At 48.4% G+C, this 23,565-nt stretch overlaps 1 protein-coding gene across 1 annotated transcript in view; it reads left to right on the top strand.

Moving 5' to 3' along the window:
- The window catches only part of LOC104122785 (alpha-2-macroglobulin-like protein 1), a 27,090-nt gene extending 5,667 nt beyond the window's left edge, over positions 1–21,423 (top strand). Inside the window, exons 7-35 of the mRNA XM_035890509.1 lie at positions 375–459; positions 1,016–1,136; positions 1,975–2,092; positions 3,033–3,142; positions 3,493–3,663; positions 4,970–5,194; positions 5,324–5,387; positions 5,923–6,068; positions 6,224–6,373; positions 7,235–7,423; positions 8,100–8,187; positions 8,793–8,946; positions 10,787–11,015; positions 11,369–11,492; positions 11,672–11,793; positions 12,216–12,267; positions 12,668–12,751; positions 13,714–13,890; positions 14,205–14,286; positions 14,924–15,080; positions 16,078–16,152; positions 16,359–16,530; positions 16,983–17,197; positions 17,499–17,714; positions 18,118–18,233; positions 18,915–19,005; positions 19,293–19,361; positions 20,571–20,673; positions 21,383–21,423. Of these exons, the coding sequence (XP_035746402.1) occupies positions 375–459; positions 1,016–1,136; positions 1,975–2,092; positions 3,033–3,142; positions 3,493–3,663; positions 4,970–5,194; positions 5,324–5,387; positions 5,923–6,068; positions 6,224–6,373; positions 7,235–7,423; positions 8,100–8,187; positions 8,793–8,946; positions 10,787–11,015; positions 11,369–11,492; positions 11,672–11,793; positions 12,216–12,267; positions 12,668–12,751; positions 13,714–13,890; positions 14,205–14,286; positions 14,924–15,080; positions 16,078–16,152; positions 16,359–16,530; positions 16,983–17,197; positions 17,499–17,714; positions 18,118–18,233; positions 18,915–19,005; positions 19,293–19,361; positions 20,571–20,673; positions 21,383–21,423 (3,746 nt within the window). The remainder of the gene's footprint in view (positions 1–374; positions 460–1,015; positions 1,137–1,974; positions 2,093–3,032; positions 3,143–3,492; positions 3,664–4,969; positions 5,195–5,323; positions 5,388–5,922; positions 6,069–6,223; positions 6,374–7,234; positions 7,424–8,099; positions 8,188–8,792; positions 8,947–10,786; positions 11,016–11,368; positions 11,493–11,671; positions 11,794–12,215; positions 12,268–12,667; positions 12,752–13,713; positions 13,891–14,204; positions 14,287–14,923; positions 15,081–16,077; positions 16,153–16,358; positions 16,531–16,982; positions 17,198–17,498; positions 17,715–18,117; positions 18,234–18,914; positions 19,006–19,292; positions 19,362–20,570; positions 20,674–21,382) is intronic.
- The last annotated feature ends 2,142 nt before the right edge of the window (positions 21,424–23,565 follow it).

Here is a 23,565-nt window from a genome sequence, read left to right as displayed (position 1 = left end):
TCTTCCACACAGTATGGATGGGTCATGCAGCTGTGAACAGCTGTGCTAGTTGTGCTAGCACCTGAGAAGTCCACCTGCCTGCCAGTCAGTGTAATCACTGACTTTCACTCAGGCCCATTGGCTTTCTACTCCCCCATGTCCTGAGGATGGACTAAGGCACTGTCCCATAGCTGTGGTCTGGGGAGGAGATTAAGGCTGTCTGCTCCCACCACACTCTCCTGGCTGGGCTGCTGGTGCATTGCTACCAGGCCCTGTGCTGGTAGTCAGGGAATGAAAGGAGACATTTCTTTTCTGTGAATAACCATTTGGGGAGGACTGGAACAAATGAGCTCTCTCTGTTCTCACTGAATTATATTTCTTTTGCTTTCACACAGTGCTGCCCAAGTTCAGTGTCTCCATCCAGATGCCTCAGGTGGTCACCATCTTGGAGGATAACTTCCGTCTCCACGTCTGTGGCATGTGAGCTGACTTATCGTGGCAGAAGGTGCATTCTTACTGGTTTGGAAACTGCACAGCTATCAATAACTGAGCTCAAAATGGTCTCTGCCAACCCTACCCCACCCCAGAGTCCGGTAACCTGGCATCCTTTGCTAAGGAATTCTCCTGAACTCTCACCTTTCTCCATGTTCTCTCTCCCTCCTTCTTCCTCTGTGAGTTTGAAAGTGCAGCAGTGGATCCCCTCAGTGGGGCATGTGCCCTACAGTACAGTACCTCTGCCACATTGATTAGTGCCAGCATGGAAGGAATAATGACTCAACTTGTGGCCAGCACAATGTCCCCTAGCACTGCCTGGTAGGACTAGTGTTGACTTGGAAGGAATTCACCCACCACTGCCTTCTGTCTCAATCTGATGAAATAATTTTAACTTCTTGGCCTTTGCTGAGCTCATGAACCGTGAAGATACTGCAGGCTGCTAGGTTGTATAGCTGCAAACCACAGGCTGAAGCCGATACTATTCACACTTAAGCCAGTGTTTCTGTATGTGAGCGTAAGTCCTCTCTGCTGTGTTTGCCAGGTACACATACAGGAAACCAGTCCAAGGTAGTGTGAAGGCTATGGTGTGCCGTAAACTTATCCGCTATAATCGGAAGTCTTCCAAAGCCAAGGGCAGTATTTGTAAGGATTACACTGGCGAGGTGAGTATATGGAACATGCACTCCTCTTGCAAAAGAGAGGAACAGGGATAAAGAGAGGGAAGAATAATAAAGGAGTGGGACAGACATCAGCTATTGGAGCAGCATGCTCTTTGCTTGGGGATGAATGATCAATATGACCTTAACTCCCCAATGTAGCAATCTTAGCCCTTCTCAGTGATTTCTCTGACTGTACTTAGATGTACTCAAAGGAAGAAGCATCTGTAGGCAAGGTGACTATTGCAGACTTGCCTACAAAACAGGTATTGCAACAGGGCGATAAAAAATACAAAACACTGACCACATCCATTCACTTCCACTGGATGCTTTTTAGCACCACCTTTTAATCTGATGTAAACAGGTTTTTTTAGCACCACCTTTTAATCTGGTGTTTCCCAGAAACAGCTGTTTTGTAGAGACAGAAATTACCTCTTGCATCTGAGCAAGCAATTGCAGTTCAGCACAGTCTTTACTCATTCATATCTGGGGTTGAATGAATGTGTATGTATTTGTTTACATATTTTTAAGTAACACAGCACATATCTTAAAGATAAATCCTGCCCTAGCAGAAGAAATCACGTTGTCAGGGAGAAATGGCAACTCATGTTTGCTACTGGCACATGAGCAGGTGTATAAAGATGAGACACGAGTGAAACAATGTCTCCTATTAGTGACTGCTCCACAGAAAATAAGTACATCTCATGCCAGTAGGGGAGTTGGTCCTTTAAGTCAAGTGTCTTAGTCATGTATTTTTAGACTTCTGGCCCTTGGGCTTGATCTGCACTGCAGAAGGGGTTAATGCATTCATGGTTAGTTAACAGATACAATTTCACATCCCCAGACAAACAAGGATGGCTGCTTTGCCACTGAGGTGAATATTAAGATCTACCACCAGAAGCGTGGTGACAATTATGACTTCAACCTGGAAGCTGTGGCTTTTCTGAAAGAAAGTGGAACAGGTAGCAAAAACTGATTCTACACTTCATGGAAAATCTTTTATTTTACACTCATACAACATGCTTGTCTTTGGGTTTCCATCTGTAAGACTCATTACGGATCCTTGGGGTCAAGTGTTCAGAGGGTTGTGTCTTCTCTGGGAGCACCATGACAGCATGGATGTTCTCCTGTACCGTACCACCCAGGCCTGACTCACAAAGGACATGTGAGTTCTCCCAGTTGTAGGATGGGCTTTACCAGTATGCTTGCACCTCCACAAGCTGTTGTGGCTAGTCCAGCTCTGACAGTTGCCTTGGATTGGCAGACATGGGCAAGAGCTGTTTTTTCTCATCTGCTAGTCACAGTAGAAATGTGCGCAGAGGTGGGCCAGGCCAGGTTCTTTTGTTCTTAAACCATATTTTAGGAAAATCCATTGCAATGGGGAGATACTCAGAGCAACCAGTGTAGCCAAGACCCTGAGAGTGTACTGTTAATAGCTCCTTGTCAGATTTATCTCTACATCCCAGACAAGGAGATGAGGCTACTTGTCCAGAGCTACTATCAAATATCCCATCCTGTGATTTCAGATGGGCACCACATGGCAAGAGAGCAGACTGTAAACCAACACAGTGAAGGCAAGGGAAAAGGTTGCCTTCCAGTGACTCTGCTGTGAGAATGGGAGGAGAATGGAAGTGGGCAATTATGAGTAGGACCTTCTTAAGCAAAGTCAGAAAGAGCATTTGAGGTCTGGCAGAGACCTCCTGGTAGACTGCTGTCATCCTAGCAGGACAGAATGTAGGAGGCACTATTGCCGAGCGTGTGTATTAAATGGCTCCTGAAGTTACATGGAGCAACTGCAATCCCCAATGAGTGACAGTCCATCCCTTACCTCAGTCCATCCAATCTTGCTGCCTTTGCTCAGGCACATGATATTCACCTGCATGCACCTCCTGTCTTTCCTAGGGGTGGAGTTCAACACCACTGAAAACTGCAAGGTCACTTTTGATATCACAACTCTCCAATTCTGGGGGACGAGCTACTATTATCAGCAAGGAGCTCCCTACTATGGAAATGTAAGTGAACAGGGCAGAAACATGGGAAGCCCAGCAGCTGGGCCTAAGGGGATGGCAGGCATAGAAGGGGTGCCCAAAATACCCTGAGCTGCCCAAACCTGCTAGCACAGTCCTCTGTCCCAGCCTCGCCTTTGACTTCTCTACCAAGAGGTAATCCAAAGGTGTGGCCACAGGATAGGCACATGGCTTTGCCAGATGAGATGGCTGCTGCATAAATGGGGAGGGATTGGAAGAGTTAGAGTTCACAGTAAGAGTCCTTTTGCAGAGAGAGGAAATGGGACTTCTACTGTGAGGCAGATTTTCAGTCCTGAGGCCTCCAATTCTCTTGACTGTTTTCTGCATCGTTACAGCTGGAACTCAAAAGTGCCAATGGGACACACCTGAAGAACAAGGAGGTGATTCTTACAGTGTCCTATGGTAGCAAGAAGCAGACCAAGACCTACTTGACGGATGACACTGGCATGGCCTCTTTCACCTTAGAAACGTCAGCATGGGACAACAGCAGTGAAGTTCTGCTACAGGTTAAGCCCAATAATTGCAGTGGATTTGGCTAGCACTAAGCAACGTATCCCTCAGACTATGTCCTTGTCTTGGTATAGCCAGGGACATGGAGGCATGGAGCAGTGAAATGACACACCTAGGGCAAGGGGAATAGCCCATAGCAGAGCCCGTGTTCTGGACCCTGGTGCCACACACAGTCCCTGAGAAGTCAGGAGACATGATGCGAGATGGGGCAGTGGACAGAGGCCCCATGAAGTTGTGACTGAGGTCTACCTACATAGCACCTCTGTCTGAGGTGGAAAGGGCTTTGCGGGGCTGGGCAGGGAGAGAGAGCAAAGGAAGAACTCCCACAGGGTATGGAACAGGAAGATAGGAAAGGAGCTAGGGAAGAAGCATCTGAAAATGCATGTGGAGAAGAAAACATCAGTGACCAGTTTTCATTATGTTTCCCCATCGCATAAGAGCTAGGAGAAACCTGGGGTGTAAGAGACAGAAAACTTAGGAGAGAAAGAAGGAAGGCTAGTAAGGAACCAGATGCTGCAAACCAAACTGGAGTAGAGCTGGTAACCAGCACGTAAGGAGCTAAATAGCAATGCCACTGACAGAGAAACAACAGAGAAAAGTTTGCATCTGCTTTCCCATGGAACAAGGAAGGCTCTCTTGTCTGGTTGTAGGGGTAGGTTTCTAATATCTGTCCTATCTAATCTTCAAGGCATTTCAAGGCAAGCCCTGCCTCTTCATCAGAGCGCATACAGTATCTTTGATGATGGACCTTGACCTTGCTGGAAGTCCCAAGATGTTAATAGCATAGTCTCAGTGCAAATAGGTTGTAGGTCAAAGATGAGCAAGGCTATTGATATTCAGTTGTCCCCTGCCACCTCTACCCTATGGATCAAGGGAAGTGCTAAAATAAAGACAGTGTGCGAGTAGAATAACACTGAATGGTGAAATACATTATCAGGGCAGATCCATGCTGATAGTGCCACCACACATACCAGACAGAAGCAAAGGATTCAGTGGTTTGATCCAGGGACTAATAAGCCACTCTACACAGTCTAACAGTCTGGCTTGCTCCCGGGGTAGCAGCAGCATTGCAGAAGTTCAGGCTCTAACCCAAGTCCTAGTTGCATACAGCTCCCTGCCCAGAGTGTGGTGGAGCGGGCAATGCCAGGTTCCACAGAAAGGGGCTGACTGAGATTGGCTTAGGTGGAAATAGGCGCCTTACCCTGGGAGAGTTCAGAGCACACTGTCCAGTCAGTCTTAGTTTTGGCGTGGGGTGAGCCATAAGAAATCTTCAGACACCGAGCCACCTTTTCTGTGCCACAGGCAAAGACCCAGCCGGAGGACTTAAGCAGTCAAAATGTGAGGGTGTCTTACGGCACTGCATCCCTCACACTGAGGGCCTTCTACTCTTCCAGCTGCAGCTCTGTGAGGATCCAGCCAGCACGGGCAATGCTGCCCTGCTGGGACGTGCAGCAGGTTACTGTGCACTATCGCATCCCAGCCACAGAGCTGGGGGACGGGGCTGCCAGAGCAGACTTCTACCACCTGGTGAGTGCAGGGCAGCGCTGGAGATGCGGTCAGCTTTGCCATGGGACTGTGTCAGCACAGGGCCCTTTGCTGGCCTGGAGACATGCAGCAGAGGCACTATCAACCCCTTGCTCTGTTTGTTGCCTTTAGGTTTTGGCCAGAGGATCCCTTGTGCATCACGGCCAAACAACAGTACTTCTTGATCCATCATTAGGTAAGAGCATCTAAATACCAGGTACAGATTAAGGGCCCAACAGGAAAGCCCTTCCAGCCTGAACAGGGAAGGAGAGAAAAGTGATCTGAGACCGATAGGAAACAAAAGAACTGGCACAAAAAATCAAGAGGAAATGTCAAATATGCTCTCTCTCCTCTGTCTTTTAATTTCCCTAATGGTTTTTTTTTTTTTTGATCAAATGAGTAAATTGTCAGAGTTTATCTGCTAGGCAGGAATTATTAGAGACCTCCAAGAAAACTCACAGAATCTTTTTGCTGGACTCAGGTGGAAAGTAATTTCTCTTCCAAGTGCACAAGGTTGCCAAGATCCCTCATGATGTAAGGTCACTGCTACAAAATGGCACTAACCGACATCCTTGTCCAGCTGTGGCCTCCCCAGAAGCAAGGCAGAATAGTTTTTATCCAAGTAACTGTACAGAAGTATTATAGAGGATGAGCATGTTGCTGCTGTAATCCCTGGAGACAGACTTCCTTGCCTCTCCCTATACTTTTTTAATATGTCCTTCTTCCTTCAGGTCAGTTCAGTGGGGCTTTCAATGTCACTCTGCCCATTGACCTCATCTCACCCATGGCTACCCTCTTTGTTTACACTGCCTTCCCCGAGGGACAAGTGGCAGCTGACACCTTCAGTCTGAAAGTCTCCAAGTGCTTCAGGAACCATGTAAGTAGTGCACAAAATGTAAGGGGCTGGGTAGGCTGGAGGGTAGCTAATTAATTGCAAGCTGGCAATAGATGTCCATCAGAATCCAGTAGCCACAGTTTCGCCTTTCCTTCCTCTGTCAATGTCTTCAGTCCCTCTTTCTTCTGCTGTTTCAGGTGAAACTTGGCTTCTCAGACACAGTGGCTCTCCCAGGATCGGCTGTCCGTCTCCATTTGCAGGCTGCACCAGGCTCCCTATGTAGCATCCGTGCTGTAGACCAGAGTGTCCTTCTCCTGAGGCCAGAGGCTGAGCTGTCCAGGGATAGCGTGAGTCACTTCAGTGCTGGGCCTTGCTAATACTGGAGAGATGCTTTTTGAGTATCTGATTGCAGGCACTCGTTAATAAGGCACAGCAGATATACCAACAAGGACTCAAACAGGGACAGGCCATGGCTTAATGAGAAAAAATTAAGGCTGACACCAAACACCAGTCAAAATTTCCAGTCTCTATGGAGGGATCTAATAACCCACTGTCATCCCCAAGTACAGCCCAAAGTTACATCCTTGTTAAACTTAAGAGTGCTTTGCCACAGTGATAACCAGATGGCAAGAGACTTCCATCTCCTGAACCAATTCATCACAATGCTGTGAAAAAAAAGAGTTTTGTTAAAAAAAAAAAAGCCCAGTGATAGGCTCCATGTCTTTGTTCCAGCTCACATAAACCAGGTAGTCTTTCCATTCACAGACTGGACTGTAAGTGGTGCCTTGGCCGTGGAAGGGCCCCATTTCTCCTCTAGACCTGGTATGCATTTGGTCTAAGGACCCTTGAATTGCATCTTGACACTGTCTTCGTGGATCCAGGATGTGCCTTCAGTCAGACAAGGAGCTATCTAATGACTTACAGGGAAGGCCTTCTCACTGTATGCATTGAGCTCTCAGGTACAATCTCTGAGCCAGAAGTGGCCACAGCTATGCAGCCATACTCCAGAGGGGTACACGTTCATCTCTGCTGCTATGCATCTAAAACTTGTGGAGAATCTCCATGAAGCTCAAAAACCTTTGGGTCTGGGCTTTTGTGGCACGCAGGATCTGAGTTCTGCCTCTGCAGTCACAGAAAATCTCTGGGTAGAAATGAAAAACTTCCCACCTCTCACGTTGAGCTGTACTATTTTCATTCTCTGTCTACAGGTGTACAACATGTTCAGCTACTCTCAGGAACACCCCAGCACCCTCACAGATGCTTACAGTGACTACTGTACTATCCATAAGATCTCAGGTTCTCCTCAGACCACCCTTCCACCAGGAACAATGTCACCAGTCATGTACAACAGATATTCTTATGCTGTGTCCCAACCAGATGTTTATGAACTTCTGAAGGTAAATCTAATTTCCAGAAAACCTGAAATATCAGAGCTGAGCCCTTTTGTATCCCAGATCAGCACTGCATAGCTTCACAGATTGCCTTTCCTATAAATGCTGGCAACTTCAGGTTCTGAATTTGCCAAGCTTCTCAACTAAGAAATCTCTGACACTCCATGCTCCCAGCTCGATAAATTCCCTTAGATCAGGCAGATCCCGAGAACCCCACTCCCCATTTATCCAAAGCTCAAGACCCTCAGACGGGAGACGGGAATGGCAGCCTGAGTCAGAGAAAATTGGAGGTTTGAAAAGCAAAGCACCTGAGAGAAAAGGGGGACTGAGGAAAGGAGGGAAAGAATAGTAGAGAGGAATAGCAGGTAAAAGATAAGAACAAGTCTATGTTAGGGTGGGCAGCAAACGGTGGTGCCAAAATAACAACTTTGTGTGGGGGCATGAACATGCAAGTGGTCACCCCACAATCCTGACTGGAGAGAGCCTCCTTTGGCGTGAGGGGCCAGGACCAGGCTTTGGGAGCAGGGTGGTTCTGTGTTCTTTCCCTGTGTAAATTCACAGGTCAGGCTGAGGTGCAACAGCACAGGGTGGCTGATATGCTGGGAGGCAGGGGCAGAGACAGACCCTCAGACATACAACTCCCTCCACTGAAACCTACCTTCTTTTCTTCCCCTTCCTCTAGAATTCAGGTCTAACATTTTTAACCAGCCTTAAAATCAAGTCTCCAGTTGAGTGCCGCACCCAGACCACTTACTACTACGACTACATGTGTACATCTCGATTTATCCTGTTTCTTTGGAAATCACGGGTAACATACAGGCTGCACAAGGGCAGCTGAACACGCAGTGTGCTGAGGAACTGGGCATGGCTTCCAGAGATGAGTGGGAGGTTGCACAGGAGATGTGCACCACAGAAGGGGGGGAAGGATCCTGACACACGTGTGTGTGTGTGTCCACTGCACTGGTAGGTTGGGGATGGCTGCATAGGAAGAACCTCCTTGGAGGCTTCTGCTGGGAAATGAGGCAGATGTCTGAAGAAGGAACATCCATTTGTGAGACTAGGAAAGGTCTTCCTGGAAAACAGAGAATGAGCCAAGATTGGCACTGGGCAGTATCTAGGCCTTTCCGCAGGGGCTGAGAGCAGAAGTGGGAGCAGGTAGAGTTCCTCATGGGGAAGCACACACATACTGGAATCCACATAGTCTCCTGGGTTGTCTCATGGAAGACAATAGTGAAGTAGGTTGAGGGCATCTTGGAGAGGGCAAGGGGGGTCGGAGTGGGAGTGGGAGGGATGGAGAGCTGTGCTTTTCCCAGCTGAACTCTATCCTGATTTCACAGTTGCTCTGCCTTTGAATGAATGCTTGTATTCCCAATAGCTTATGGCGAACTGGCAGACTTGGACAACTTGGACCCAGAAACAGATGCTGCTGTTGAACGTGCTGAGTCAGAGCACGTTGAGCTGGGTAGCGAGGCAGGGCCAGTACGTACCTGGTTTCCAGAGACATTCATCTGGACTCTGGTTCCCATCAAGTGAGTAATTATGGACCATGGCCCCACATGGATCCAAACCTCCTACCAGCCACAGCGGAGAGGGAATAGGCAGGAGCAGAGCCAGGGCATTATTGCTTTCTGTGCCCACAAAGAAAAGGGAAGTGTGAAGAAGTGGATAAGGGCAATGGAGGTTTGGTTCAGTTCCTGGCTTTGCTTGAGATTTTCCAAATGATCCTGGGGAACTTAAATTCACAGACTGCTGTAAGATAGAAGAGGCCTCCAAAGGTCTGTAGCTCAACATCCTGCACAAAGCAGGTGTAGTTAGACCAGGTTGTAGTCAAGTTGTCTGTATCTCCAGGGATGGAGATTCCACAAACTATCTGGGCACCTGTTCCTGAGTTTGACCATCCTCATGGTATTTTTTTTTTCTTATCTCAAGTCAGAATTTCTTATGTTCCAACTCGCGTCTGTTACCTTTCATCCTATCAATATGCACCTCAGAAAAGACTGGTTCCATTGTCTCTACACCTTCCCAATAGGTAACTTTAGAAAGCTGAAAGGCCTCTCCCTAGCCTTTCCCTCTTAAGTTTGAAACCCCCAGTTCTTTCAGCCATTCCTTGTACGTCAAATTTCCCAGTCCTCTGACCATCTTGGTAGTCCTCCACTGGATGCATTCAAGTATGTCAGTATCTTTCTTATACCGGAAGGCAAATATGGGACACAGTACTCCAGATGTGGTCCCACAATGCAGGAATACAGGGGAAAAATAACTTCTCTCAGCCCAGTGGCTGCAATCTTCTTAATACAGTCCAGAAGTAGATGGCCTTCATTGCTTAAGGGCACATGAGATGTCTCATGCTCAACTTGTTATCCACCAGGACCCCCACCTCTTTTTCTGCAAAGTTGCTTACTAGGCAGTCACTGCCCAGCTTGTACTGTTTCATGGTGTTATTCCATCCCAGATACAGAATTTACCCATTTTCAAGCCCATTTTTCCAGTCTGTCAAGGTTCCTCTTAATAGCAACCTTTCTCTCCAAGCATATCAGGAACCCCTCCTCAGCAAGGTCTGCTAATACATAGCAAGATTAGTCTGGCAATCTTGCTGAGGATGTCCTCTCTCCTATTACCCAGGTCATTAATAAATCCATTAAGCAGTATTGGCTGCTGGTCCCTGAGGGATGCCACGGATAAACAGCCACCAGTTGGACTTTGCATGACCAATAACGATCCTTTGTCCCCAGTGGTCCAGCAAATTTTCTGCTCACTTTATCATCCACTTGTCCAGTCCACACTAACATGGCTACAAGGATACTATGGGAGACTGTGTCAAAGGCCTTGCTAAAGTCAAGTTATGCAGCATCTGCTGTTCTTCCCTTACTCACACATCTCAGCTTTCTTAATTGTCCCACGTGCCATCAGTAAAATAGGATCTCTACCTCTCCATCTCATTTGGCTGGATTATACCCATTTTAGGGCAGGGACCACCATCCGTTTTGTGTATGCAGGTCTGTAAGTGTCACTTATAATGATGACTGCTGAGCCGTGGATGGGAGTTTGGGTGGTAGTGTAGTGGAGGTGTCACACAGTACTGCCTGGCACAGGCTGGGTGCATAACATGGACTCCTGGGAGCCCTGTGTGCCCACAAAAAAAACAGAATTTGAGGTGCAACACTGTCCAGAAGGAAGTTTTGGGTTGCATTTGCCTCTCAGTTCTTCCTTGCCCACCAATTTGCTATCCTTCCCATACCTCTGTCCTACATCCTAGGAATCCCCGCACCTTCACATGCACTGCCGGTTCATAGTCCTTTTGCATTTGTTTTCCCAGGAGAAATCTTTACAGGGATGGGGACAACCCCTTCCACTCTGTTTTCTCCTCAGTGATTCGGGGGCTGCTGAGCTGGCTGTCACAGTACCCGACAGTATCACAGACTGGAGAGCCATGACCTTTTGCATCTCAGAGAGCCATGGGTTGGGAATCTCAGAGACCACCAACCTGCGGAGCTTCAAGCCCTTCTTTGTGGAACCCACTTTGCCTTACTCTGTCTTCCGGGGAGAGTCATTTCCCCTGAAAGTCAAAGTCTTCAGCTACCTGAAGCAGTGCATGGTGGTGAGTGGGTCCCTCTGGGATGGCTTTTGGGCAAGGGGATGTGTGGTAACAGTACTTCACTGATAGAGACCCAGACAAGGGGCTGCCTCCTCAGGCACTGGGCAAAAGACATCAAGGAAGCTCTTCACAAAGCTCCATGCAGAGCCATCTCTGTCTAGCTTATCCCTTCCCATAAGCTCAACCCTATGGGACTGTGATGTCCATAGGCTGTTGGTGTCCCACAGATACCGCAACAGGGCCATCATCATACTCACCCTGGGTTTCTGGGCTTGACTGACATTTGGATCAAGGAGCTAAAAGGAAAAACACAGCAGCAGCTCTGTAACCCGAACTCTCTCTTGTTTCACCTCTAGCTCCAGCTTAGTTTAATGGACTCCAGGGATTTTGAATTTGTGCACACAAATTCCAGGTTCACTACTTGTCTGTGTCCTGATTCAGCAAAAACATTTTTCTGGGATGTGAAGGCTACAAAATTAGGTAAGGGGACAAGGGAGGGGCAGGAGTGGGAGGCACTGGCAGAACTGCTTGAGGAAACCAGAGCTGGGCTGGAAAGCAGAGTGGCCTATTATGCTAAGCATGAGAGAGCAGCCTCAGGCTGAGTAAACTAAAATGTAGCCATGGACATGCCAACTGGCCTCTGATGCTTTGTTCTTTAGGGAAGGTGAATTTCACTGTCACTGCTGAGGTGATGGAGCAGGAAGATGTTTGCACTGAGAGTACAGCTGTCATGCCGGAGTCTGGAGGGAAGGACACAGTGGTTAAGCACCTGCTGGTGAAGGTCAGGCTCTGCTTCAGGGCTCTGGAGATGTCAGAACAGGCTCAGGCTTCAAACAGACCAGCGGTGGCTCTGGGAAGGCAGAGTCTGCCGGGCAGGCAGGCACGTTTCTCAGGGCGGTTGGTCAAGGAGTGATTCTAAGGGTGGGTTGGGTTGGGGCATGAGCTGAGCACCTCCACTCGATGGGACAGAGACATTAGAGCTGCTTGCTAGGAGGACAATGAGGGCAAAGGCCATTTAGCAGCCTAGAAACCTGCTTCCCAGTGGAATTTCACTGTTGGCACGCATATCCCTGCTGTCTGTGTGAGGCCCTTTGCATGGCCCATGAGGACGGAAAAAGTGCTTGCAGGAAGGGGGGGTGCTGCGCAGCTGCTATCTCATTTTACTGCTCTCCCCTCTGAGCTGACCAGCCTTCTCCCTACCAGGCAGAGGGGCTGCTGGAGGAAAAGACCCACACCTCACTCCTGTGCCCTAAAGGTAGGTGCAGGTACCCCAGAGACAGGGACTGTCTCACCACCGGGGCTGTACATGCGCACAGAGCAAGGCGACCAAACAGTAGTGTGGTATGTGAACAACTCTAGGACTATCTGGAGGTGCACGGGGAGGGGAAAGTCAGGTATTTTGGAGCTTTTATGGGGAGGCAAAGCCATTCAGGCCTACCCCGTGCTACAAGCTCCTGGCAGCACCAAGCCACTACCTAACCACATCACAGTCACTCGTCCATGGGTGGCCTAATCTCAGTGTCATCCTCTCTTTTGAATGCTGATTTCAACAACTGATGAGGTGATCCCAGCATTATCTACACCATCTCCTGGAGGTGCCTGTGGGTCTGCCACCTCTGTCCTGCCTGTTGTTCTGATGTTTTTACCATTTGCAGGAACTTCAGCTTCAGAGACTATCACTTTCACTATGCCAGAGAACACAGTCCTTGGGTCGGAGAGAGCCCACATCTCTTTCTTAGGTGAGGTTTAGGGGGGGTCTTGGAAAGTATGATTTTTCCCTGCAGGAGTCTTTTCTGCTGGTGCCACCATGTCTGCTTTAACAGAGTAACAAGAGGGAACATGTACAGTGAGGTGTGACACTGGGCCCTTATGTCTTCCAGAGAAGCATCCCATATCTCTTACACAAGTGACACTGGGCCAGATGGAAGTATAATTTCACCCAGCCAAGAGAAAGATAGACAAGTACCATATCACTGTTCCTACAGAGCTCTTACAGACATTAAAGTCACCCTAGTGTGAGCAGAAGTGAACTGAGACCATTCTTAGCAGGTTATCTGGAGAATCATAGAATCATAGAATGTTTTGGGTTGGAAGGGACCCCTAGAGGTCATCTAGTCCAACCCCCCTGCAGGGAGCAGGGACACCGCTAACTACATCAGGTTGCTCAGAGCCCCGTCCAACCTGGCCTGGAATGCTTCAGGCAGAGAGACCCAAAATGGGTCCCAGATGGAGATTCAGGGGCGAGCCACAGCAAAGGCTGCTTCCCTTACGGGGAGAAGACACGAGGCTCCAACAGCCGTGGACTGAGCTCTTCTCACTCTCTGCCTCCCGGCGAAGCTTGGAAATACCTCGCTGGGGAGCTGCTCCGTCCCTCCGGAGCAGTGAGAGGCAGAGGCACCAACACGGGTTTCCCAGACAGACAGACAGCCTGGTGCAGCTCCGTTACGGCAGGCAGAAAAGCCAAATGAGTGAAAATGTAATCTGGAAGTGAAAAAATGTTAAATGAAAAATGAAGCATTTATTTTTGTAACACTGTTTTTTTAATCACTTTAAAAAATGTTCATTTTGAACACCTTTTTTTTCCCAGCATGGGGAAAAAAAAAAAAAAAAAAGCCCAGTATATAATAAACATTGCCCCGTCCAGAAATTTTTTACCTGCCAGAATATGTAAAAGTCCCAAAGCTGTGGTTCTGTCTTACAGGTGACATTTTGGGGACAGCACTGGACAACATAGATGAGCTTCTCCAGATGTCCAGTGGCTGTGGTGAGCAGAATATGGTTCATTTTGCCCCCAATGTCTTTATCACTCGATACCTTGAAGAAACAGGACAGCTGACTCCAGAAATCAAACAGAAGGCAATCGGCTATCTGGAAAGCGGTGAGTGGATTCCTGCTCATGTTGGGTTATTAAGCTGGTTGTAGGTTGTGCGGTGGGGATCTCAGCGGAGGCTTGGTGCTGCACAGGATTTGTGCAGTGCCACTTGCCTGACACCATGGGAATTACAGCAGCGTAAATCAGGCTGCTGTGTCTCAGCTGAAGAAGGGGTACATAGCACCCCTCCAAAAGCCCTTTGCTGAATTCCTCAGAGACAACACTCTCTGTAATGATCAGCAGGATTGGCGGGGCAGGTTGTCACCTTGAGCACACGACAGACACAGAGCATCTTCACTCCCCCCAGCCTCTTCCCGCAGGGTATCAGCGGCAGCTCCTCTACAAGCACACAGATGGTTCTTACAGCGCCTTTGGGGAAGGAAGTGAGCCAGGGAACACATGGTAAGCAGAGATATCTGGACACAGTTCAGGAACAACAGGTAAGCAGAGATATCCAGGAAAAACAGCTTGACCTGGTCAGGATCAGTCTGGCTCAGCTTTTGGTCAGGGGAAACTGAAGGAGTCTGGAGCTGTGGAGTTTTGAACAGAAACTGCTCCTGAGACTTTTTGGAAGAGAATCATGACACTGAACTACTCTTGAGGTAACTCCTGTTTGATTGTGCTTGGGCACCCCAGCTGAGGTTGATTCTGAAACCTTGGCTGCAAAGACACCTTCTTTCCAGGTTATCTGGAGTGCTATGTGCCCAAACAGGACTGGGAAAGGGGCTGAGTGAGTGAGCTCACTAAATATCAGTGCTCCTGGCCTTAAATTACACCAGTGCACACTGTTGGAATTGGCAGAGCTCTAGGGGAAGCACTGAACTGTCAATGAATTTTTTCTCTCTTGCTGAAAATGGATCTGAGCTCAAGCTTCAAGAGCACCTAACTGATGTGCACTGCTTCCAGTTCTCCATCTGCACAGAGGCTCTGGCCTGCTGGTACTTCTCCAGGGATGAGATAGTGGAAGACACAGAGACTCCTAGAGATGGGCATCAGTGACTGGATCAGTTTGATTTTCTTCTCCTTTCCTTTGCTCTAGGCTTACTGCCCTTGTCCTCAAGACCTTCAGCCAAGCCCGGGACTTCATCCACATAGATGAGCAGAATATAAAAGATGCTGCCAGCGCCCTGATTAAAAGTCAGACTCCATCTGGCTGCTTCAAGAGCGTGGGGAAGCTCTTCAACAACGGTCTGATGGTATGACATGTCCTGGCTGTTCATTAGGTTCCTCAGAGATCCTTCACTTCCTGGCCCAATTAAAGGTGCCAAGAACAAACAAACCCTACTGCAGGAGGGAGTCTCTGATGTGCCCAAGGTTACTCTGGGGTGACACTCGGGGTTGTACTTAGTCATGGTGGCACTTTTGTAAATTATGAACGATGGAGGTTTGCATGTGATGATACACATACGGGAACCGAACCAGTGCCCTGCCCTAGCCCATCTCAAAAGCTAACATGTGCCTCAAAAAAAAAACCCCACCCAAGGTTTTCAAGCTCTGTATTATTCCCTTGGTAAACTGCTTTAACTTCCTTGCCCATTATTGAGATGCTGTTTCTTCCTTTGGTCTGAGTTCCCCCTTGTACAGAGAGAGTCAGAAATAGAGTGAATGGAGATTGATGGCAGCCACTCACATGAGATTCACCTTTCCAGGCACATGCCCTCTACACTCAGAAACACAACATTTGTGCATGCACAGACACACACAAAGTACCTCAAAGTGGAGCCAGCAGCAGTTCAGTAGACAGGACCTCAGATAATTAAACCTCTAAGTGAAGAGAATTGTACCTTTCACTTCCCCTTGAAAAAGATACCCTTTCTTTTGCTCCTCTATATCCTTGCCACTGTCCTGGCCCTCAAGTGAGGTGCCACCTTGCAGTGGGGGTTTGGGAACATCACTTTCCCCTGGCACTGAAATCTGCCACTGAAAATCTTCTGCAGGGGAGGGGAAGGGGGGATGTGTTCAGCAGAGGGAGGGAATCAGCTACCCAGAGGAGCTTGGAGCACCGTGGCTGAGAAGTGCTCTGGTAAGCAGGACCTGGAAGAGGAGATACCATGCCTGGCACTCGATTAGCAGAAGGAATGGGACCAGCACTGTTGCCTGCACTGGCTTTTTCTTGGGGAGCAGAAAGCACTGGAAAACTTCTCCCCCTCCCTTCGCACGGCAGCCCTCATCTCTGTTTTGTGGTGCCTGCAGGGTGCAGTGGAGGAAGGACTGGGGCTGAGCTCTGCGATCGTCACAGCTCTCATGCACTCAGGGATGGCACGCTCCGTGAGTATCGGTGGCAGGGATGGGTGTGTGTGCAGCCTCTTGGCAGGCAGTGCATGGGCACTCTGCCTTTGTGCACACAGGGGTATGTTACCAGTTTTCTTCCCATGTGTTCTGTCCCTGTTTCCACCTCCTTCTACACATGTCAAGGCTGCGTTCCCTCCCCATACACCCCACCAGCAACTGGTGTGCTTTCAATTGTATCCTAGGATCCAGTTGTGTGGAAAGCTCTGAAATGTATAAAGGACTTGGTCAATGCTGATACTGGCACTTCTAACCTCTACAGCCTGGCACTAGCTGCAAATGCCTTTGCAGTAGCAGGTGATAAAGCCCTCAGGCAGAAAATCCTCAAAAGATTGGATAAGGCCGCCATAATATCAGGTACCCAAAGACTGTGGGGCAGGAGAGAGGGTCATTGACAGAATTGTGTGGCAATCCCAGGGCTGAACAACCAAGGGAATGGAGGGTAGGAGCTGGGGGGCACTGGCAGAGCTCTGTGGGGAGCCCAAGGCTTGGATAACCTCTGTTTGCCAAGCTGTCACAGGCTATATCCATATTGTGAGACAGACTTTCTCTGTGGATGATCTCACTGTCCTGGTCTCCCAGTCATCCAAACCAGGGGAGCTTCATGGATATTGTAGAGCTCCTTCCCAGCCTGCAGGCCTTGGTTTTTACTGGGAAAAGCAGGGTGTGGGGGGGAAAGAGGGAGATATGCACCCATATCTTGTCCCAGTGTATATGTTCACTCAGTACTTAGGCACAGGGGCTGAGTAGGATTCCAAGGTCATTAGATACAGCTACACACTCCATAAGTGTTCCCACTCCACTTCTAGGTGACCAAATATTCTGGAGTCAACAGTCCAAACAGGAAGAAGACTCCCAATATTGGTATCGGGCTCCATCTGTTGATGTGGAATTGACATCTAGTATCCTCATGGCTCACCTTTCAAAGTCAAGTTTGTCTTCAGATGAAATAAGAAAGGCATCCCAGATTGTGTCTTGGCTCGCCAAGCAGCAAAACCCTTATGGAGGCTTTGCTTCAACCCAGGTAATCCCCGGAGCCATCATCAGCAGAGAACCTGTCATCAGCTATGGTTTGTGAGAGCAATGGGTTCTAGCACAGCCCATAGTAAAAAAGATTAAAAAAAAAAGTATGGATTTACAGCCCTTGGGAGTTGGGAAAAGGTGACTATTTGTATTCCTCTGAGCTAATCCCATGCTAAAACTCCAAGGAGAAAGCTCAGCCCTTATTGTGCTGTAGCTGCAGTATGAGGGAGGGAAAGGCTAAGGACTGGGCATGCACAGGAAGCAGGGATCCTATTTTGTCTGATGTGTATCTTCTTCCTCAGGACACAGTGGTTGCTCTGGAAGCCCTAGCCCTGTATGCAACCAAGACTTTCAGCAAGGATGGTCCTGATCTTCAGGTTTCTCTGTCCTCTGAGGATTTCAACCAAAACATCCGAGTAGACAACACCAATCGTCTCCTGCTGCAGACAGTGGAGCTGCCAGCCATTCCCCGAGATTATACTGTGCATGTGCAGGGCCATGGGTGCCTCTTTCTGCAGGTAAGCCCAGCCAGGGGGAAAAAGTCTGTCTGGGGAAAAGCCTTGAAAGCCAGGGAACCTCTCACCTTGCTACTTAACTAACACCAAGAACAGACTGCTGCAGTGACTTGCAAGAATCTGGGCTTCAAGGCTAGTAGGAGTATCTGGGATCCAACAGGAAGGTATCAGCAATTCCCCAAATGGAATCTGGATCATCTCCATCCAGTCAGAGCTGCACCTCTCCTCCAAGAACTCCAGTGAACATCACCAGGAGCTGGGTACTGGTCAGAACCTCTGCTTCCACCACAGTTTTCTCTTACTCCACTGCAAGACAGCAAACAGCAGCCAACCACTAGACAAGTATACTCTCCAGCAAAAAAAAAAATGCCATTCTCTGCCAACTGGTTTATTTCTGTCCTGGCAGGCCATTCTGCGGTACCACATCCCTCCACTGAGGAGCGACGTCACCTTTGCCGTGTCAGTGCAGACAGAGTGCACCGCACCCAACGCCACCCAGTTCCCTGTCACCATTCATGCTCGGTAGGAGACACTCAGTTGCCCCTTGCCTCCCCTGTGCTAAGAGGCTTCTGGCACCACACCAGTCTCTTGATGGCCAGGATTCCCCTTCACTTGTGAGGTCCAAGTGCTAAGATGTCCCCATTCATTTAACTATGCTTTCCTCAGCTAGCTGAAAGGTACAAGGCCCCAGAGGGATGGCTCAGGCTATAGTCTTATCTCTTTCTCATGCCAGTTACCACAAGTTCTCCCAAGGTCTGTGGGTCTCCAACCCCTTCTAGGATTAGGTCTCAAAACACTAATGACATGAAGGTCCTGTGGGACTGACCACTGACACTCATTCCTAAGTCTTCTCTCCTCTGCTCCTGGGTTGACTGTCACACCACTCTCCTCTGCTGTACCCCTGTCTGACTTGGGACAGAACTGCCAAGAGAGCAGGCAGAGGATGTGATATTCCCTGCCATACCTAGAGAAGGTAACTCCAGAAGCCTTCCAAGGATTTTATTCTCCTTGGCTCAGCACAATTAAAAGAGACCTCCAGGGAAGCACAAAGATTTATTACAGTACAGGAACAGGTATGCTTACAGGAGAAACACTGGAAGGAAAGGCAGATTCCTCCAGCTGAGTACCAAAGCTGGGCTGGAGTATCTGGAGATCATGGCTCAGAAAGTAATATTAGTGCTGTCCCCTGGGTTCCTGCTACAGCTACACAGGGAACCGTGTGTCCACGAACATGGTCCTGATCCAAGTGGAACTGCTGTCTGGATACAGCCCCGTGGCAGGTTCACTGGAAGAGGTGAGATCACGCGTTTGTGTCCAGCTGGGATGGGAACAGTGATGGACATCCATCATGTAGGATTGTATGCAGAACTGTGACCATTCCTGTGGGCAGAGAAACATGGTTCTTTTCTTCCCAAGAAATCTTCATACATAAAGTCTCTTCCAGGCCACACCTTGCCTTCCCCTACCCCAAAGGCTTCCTTGGCCATGTGAGCATTTTGCCCATGCTCTCACAAGAATAAATATCCATGAATATTTCTGCTTTCTGTTAGAGTCTTTCTGACGTTTTCTCTCTATTTTCAGCTAAAGAAAATGCCTTTAGTGAAGAAAGTTGAAAGCGAAACTGACCGAGTCATTCTCTACCTGGAGGAAGTGAGTGGAATTTAGGCTAACATCATCATTAAAAGGACTATGGACTGGCAGATAGCTTTTAGCTTACTCTTGTATCTTGGTTCCATTAGTATTTTAAGTATTCAGAGCTGTTGTTCCTGCATACCAGACACATTTGTTCACCCAGAGAAGAGTGTTGTGTCAGCCTGCAGCATTTCAGCTGCCACTTAACTTGAGTGAAATGAGGCTAACTCTGATGTTAAGCCTACATCTGTTGGCACTTTTCAGAGGCTGTTAGAAGTCCATATACAGTGTTTGATCAGGATTGGGGAGTAGTAGTAGGATCCATCTAGTAAATTCAATCAAGTCTGAATTCTTAGAAAGCCCTTAAGCATCCTGAATGCAATAAGGAGCATCCAAGTTTGCCAAGGTCACTCAAAATTAAACCATATGGTTGTGTGAGCAGAAGCGCTCGCTCCACAGCCTCATTAATCAACAGATTAACAACCACTCCAGCCTTTCTCTAGCTACATGCATACCTAAACAGCACCAGAAACAAGACCTGGCATGAATTTAAGAACTTCAGAATTTCCAAGGAGCAATTCTACATTTCTGCGATTCTTCATCCCCAGTTGTCAATAAGCTGAGCTAAGCTAGCCTCACAGTAAGTGGGTTATTGTCATGTGGATGCATTAGACTTGCAGAGATGCTGCTTTCGTTACATTTGCAGCACAGAGCAAAAAGGCAAGACAGAGAAAGATTTCAGCTCAGGCTGCCAGGTATCACAAGGTGGAACCCAACCAACAGCAGGTCACGTAACTACTACCGTCCAGCAGATGTTCATCCATACCTTGCATTTATCTCCTTAATGATGAGGGTTGTGTGGGAGTGGAGAATAAGAGCTGATGTAATGAGACTGTGTATAAGAAAGTAGCCACTGAGGCACGAAGGAGCTCAGAGCAGAACTGGATGGGAATGTGGGACTGGTTGGGAAGACTAGAGCTACGTTTAGATACCTAATGCATATTGGCTCTGTGGGTTTGATGTCTCTCATGAGCTGAGTTAAATTTGGTGACCAAAAATGGGAGGTGGCCACAGAACGTGACGTAAAAGATATTTCTGAGATGGACTAGAAAGCAGAACAGATCTGTCACAGTGGTGAGGTCTCCACAGAGCCTGAGTGAGAGCGTGGAAGGGACTGTCTTACAGGACTTTGGTACTGGCTGTAATCCTTGCATCTCTTGGTTTTAGCTGACTAGACAGCCTCACACCTACACTTTGCTGATGCAGCAGGACATGCAAGTGAAGGACCGTAAGCCAGCTAATATCAAGGTCTACGATTACTACATGCCAGGTGAGCTCAGATGCTGTACTGCAGAAACCACCCAAATGTACCACTAGAAAGAAATTTTCTGAGGCTGTCAAGTCTAAGACAATACTATCCCTGACATGTTTATCTAACTGCCCCTTAGAAGCTCTCTAGCAATGATCTTACTTCTCGGGTTTCAAAATGGTAGCTCCTTCTTTCTCTGGTCCTAGAACTTGCAAGCTTGAAGATGGCGCGTAGATCTGCTTAGGGTCGAACTCTCCCAACAAGAGGGGAGCAAGGAGCTCAGAGCCATGCTTTTGTACACTCATTTGTGGGAGGCAGCAAAGGCAGAGGGACCATAGTGAGGGGATGGCTTAGAAGAGTGAGGGTCCCCTCAGAAGAATGACACTTAAAAAAACTTGTCTTCCGTTCTCTGGGGTCCCTAGTGGGAGGAAAAGCCAGAAACGTGTCAGGGATTGCTACTGCTTCAGAAAGTGAGAAATCCATAACTGTAATGAAGCTGTTTGGGACTTATGGCTTCAAAAGATCACAAGCCCCATGACTTGGGTGAATCTGGACTAGCTGCGCACAGAGTCTTTGACACGTACCAGTGGTTCCGTGTGTCACAGCGGAAGGGAGTCATGGCCTGTAAGCTGAGGGAACACCTCTCCTGGAAACAGAGGCACAATGCTGGGCTGCTTTAGTGAGTTTTTGGCAAGCATATCTCACCGGTACTTTTTTTCTCATCTTCCAGAAGAAACTACAGTGATGAGCTACAGTGCACCCTGCGAGTGAGGTGAGGGCCCAACACTTCTTTTGTCATCACAGGCATGGTTGTGAAGAGTGTGGAGAGAGAGGGAGATGCACGCAAGGGCCCTTGATCAAGAAATTTGCCAGTCTGCAGGTTCAGGGTAGAAAGTGATCAGCAATGTAAGGGTGAGTTCCTGTATCCCAGTGGTTAAACTGAGGGAAAGGAAGAACTGAAATGAAAGGTTTGAGGTGCCCAGCTCATGACAGAGCTGGAGGTATGTTGGAGAAAACAAGGGCTGCCTGTCCTGAGTCCTGCCAGTCCTGTAATTTTGCATCAAATACACTTTCCTCAAATCAACACAATTCCTTTTCCTGGTACTTTCCCCGCAGTTCCACAGCCCTCCAGCCCTGTGCACGCAACATGCCACATTCACCTCCACTGCAGGGCTTGACTCCTTTTCAGTGCCAAGCCTTTCACAGCCTCAGCCTGGCTTCTGATCCATGCTAGGCTCCTGCCCATCCTCTTTCCAGGCTGGGCAAAGGAAAAGCTTCAACTTGACCAGTGCCTGCTCCTGTTCTAAACTTTGCTTGCATCTGCAAGCTTCCTTGCCCACAGTCCATGAGATGGAGAAAAACATGCTTCGTGAATCACCTCTGTGAGGCACACATCCCTGCTGTGGGATGCCTGCCACAAGCCCCACACTCTTAGTGGAGATTCTGCCATAGGCTTTGTATGGGTAGAGTCAGAGAGAGCCCTGTCCTTGATGGCTTGGCAGGCCCGTTTGGTCACAAGGTACAATAAAACCCCAGAGTTCCCAGTGGATAATTTTAATACTCCAGGAACACAGATTTTTTTGTCCTTTGTTGTCTTCACAGGAACGGGGACAGACTCATCCTCTGCAGTCTCTGTCCATCAGTCCTTTGTCATCCCTGCCAACAGCCACCACATGGAGATGAGAAGCAAAGAGAAAATACTTGAAATTTCTTGCTGACCAGTTAGTTTCTGAAAGGCTCAGACTATGCCTGTCAACTTATTAAAAGTCAGGAGACTAGAACTGTCTGACTGAATTATTAGTCAGGTTTACTGTTTTCTCCCAAACCAGGAAAATTGCATTTAAGAGCACCTGGGAAAAATAACTTCTTCACCTCTCTTCTGTGTCTACATGTGCACATGCAAAACTCTGTCCCCCCAGTAAGAGTCTTGCATAGGAGGTAGAGCGTGCACCAAGTTGGTACCTGGGGGAGGTGACCATCACACAAGCTGGAGCTGAAGGCAAGGGAGGGCTGGAATATGTTCAACAGTTCCTTTGGCCAACAGTTGCATTTAGAGACCTTTATCAAGAGCAAGGATGTACTGCTGAGGGGGGATGTGAGGGGCTAGAGCTTCATTGCATTGCATTACTACCTGGAGACTACTTCAAAGAGCTGTTGGCACAGGAGCTTGCAGGAAGGACACAGGAAACACAGCTGTCACAGCATGTTCAGTAGCATCTTGTACTCCAAAGATGCCTGATTCCTATTGCAGGAAGCATTAGGAGATACCACGGGAAGCATGAGGAGAGAGCAACAGAGGATCTAGAAGGCTTGTACATTGGCAATAACAGAAATGGTACCTTCATGGGCTAAGCCCGTAGTTCATCAACAACTGGCACAATGGCAGCAAGGTAAGGGGTCATGTTTACTTTAATTCTTCTTCACAGATGCATACCAGATATGTGAAACCCTCCCCCACACACACCCCCCAACCCCAGCCCTCACAGTGCAGGCACAACTGCTGGATGGTTGTGATCCCTCAGTCCATCCACTCAGGTGCAGGACCACATGGGCTCAACTTTAATGTGGGCTGTGTCCCAGCTGGGGCACTTCCTTCCATTCAGTGCCCAACCTGAAATATTGGGCAAAGGCAGGAGTTGTGGTGTGGCAATTTCTTTCCTTTCCTTTATCACAAATTTGGGAGCTCCTCCACCCCTTTCTGAGGAACCATGTGCTATTGTGGGGACAGAAGGTAAGACAAAAAAGGAAGGCATGATCCAGTGCCTCCGTGGCTATCATCAGGCTGTGGAAGGTGCCTTGTTTTGGCTAGTAGTGGAGGTGGCTCTCTAGGCAGATTCCTAGGCAGCACTCTCTCTGTGGGATGGTGTCAGGATGCACCATGTACCATGTCAAGATTCTGTCTTATTCTTTCCA

This window comes from Egretta garzetta, unplaced genomic scaffold, assembly GCF_000687185.1.
Source record: "Egretta garzetta isolate BGI_Z169 unplaced genomic scaffold, ASM68718v1 scaffold363, whole genome shotgun sequence".
Taxonomy (NCBI): domain Eukaryota; kingdom Metazoa; phylum Chordata; class Aves; order Pelecaniformes; family Ardeidae; genus Egretta; species Egretta garzetta.
This window is presented reverse-complemented; position numbering and strand designations above follow the sequence as displayed.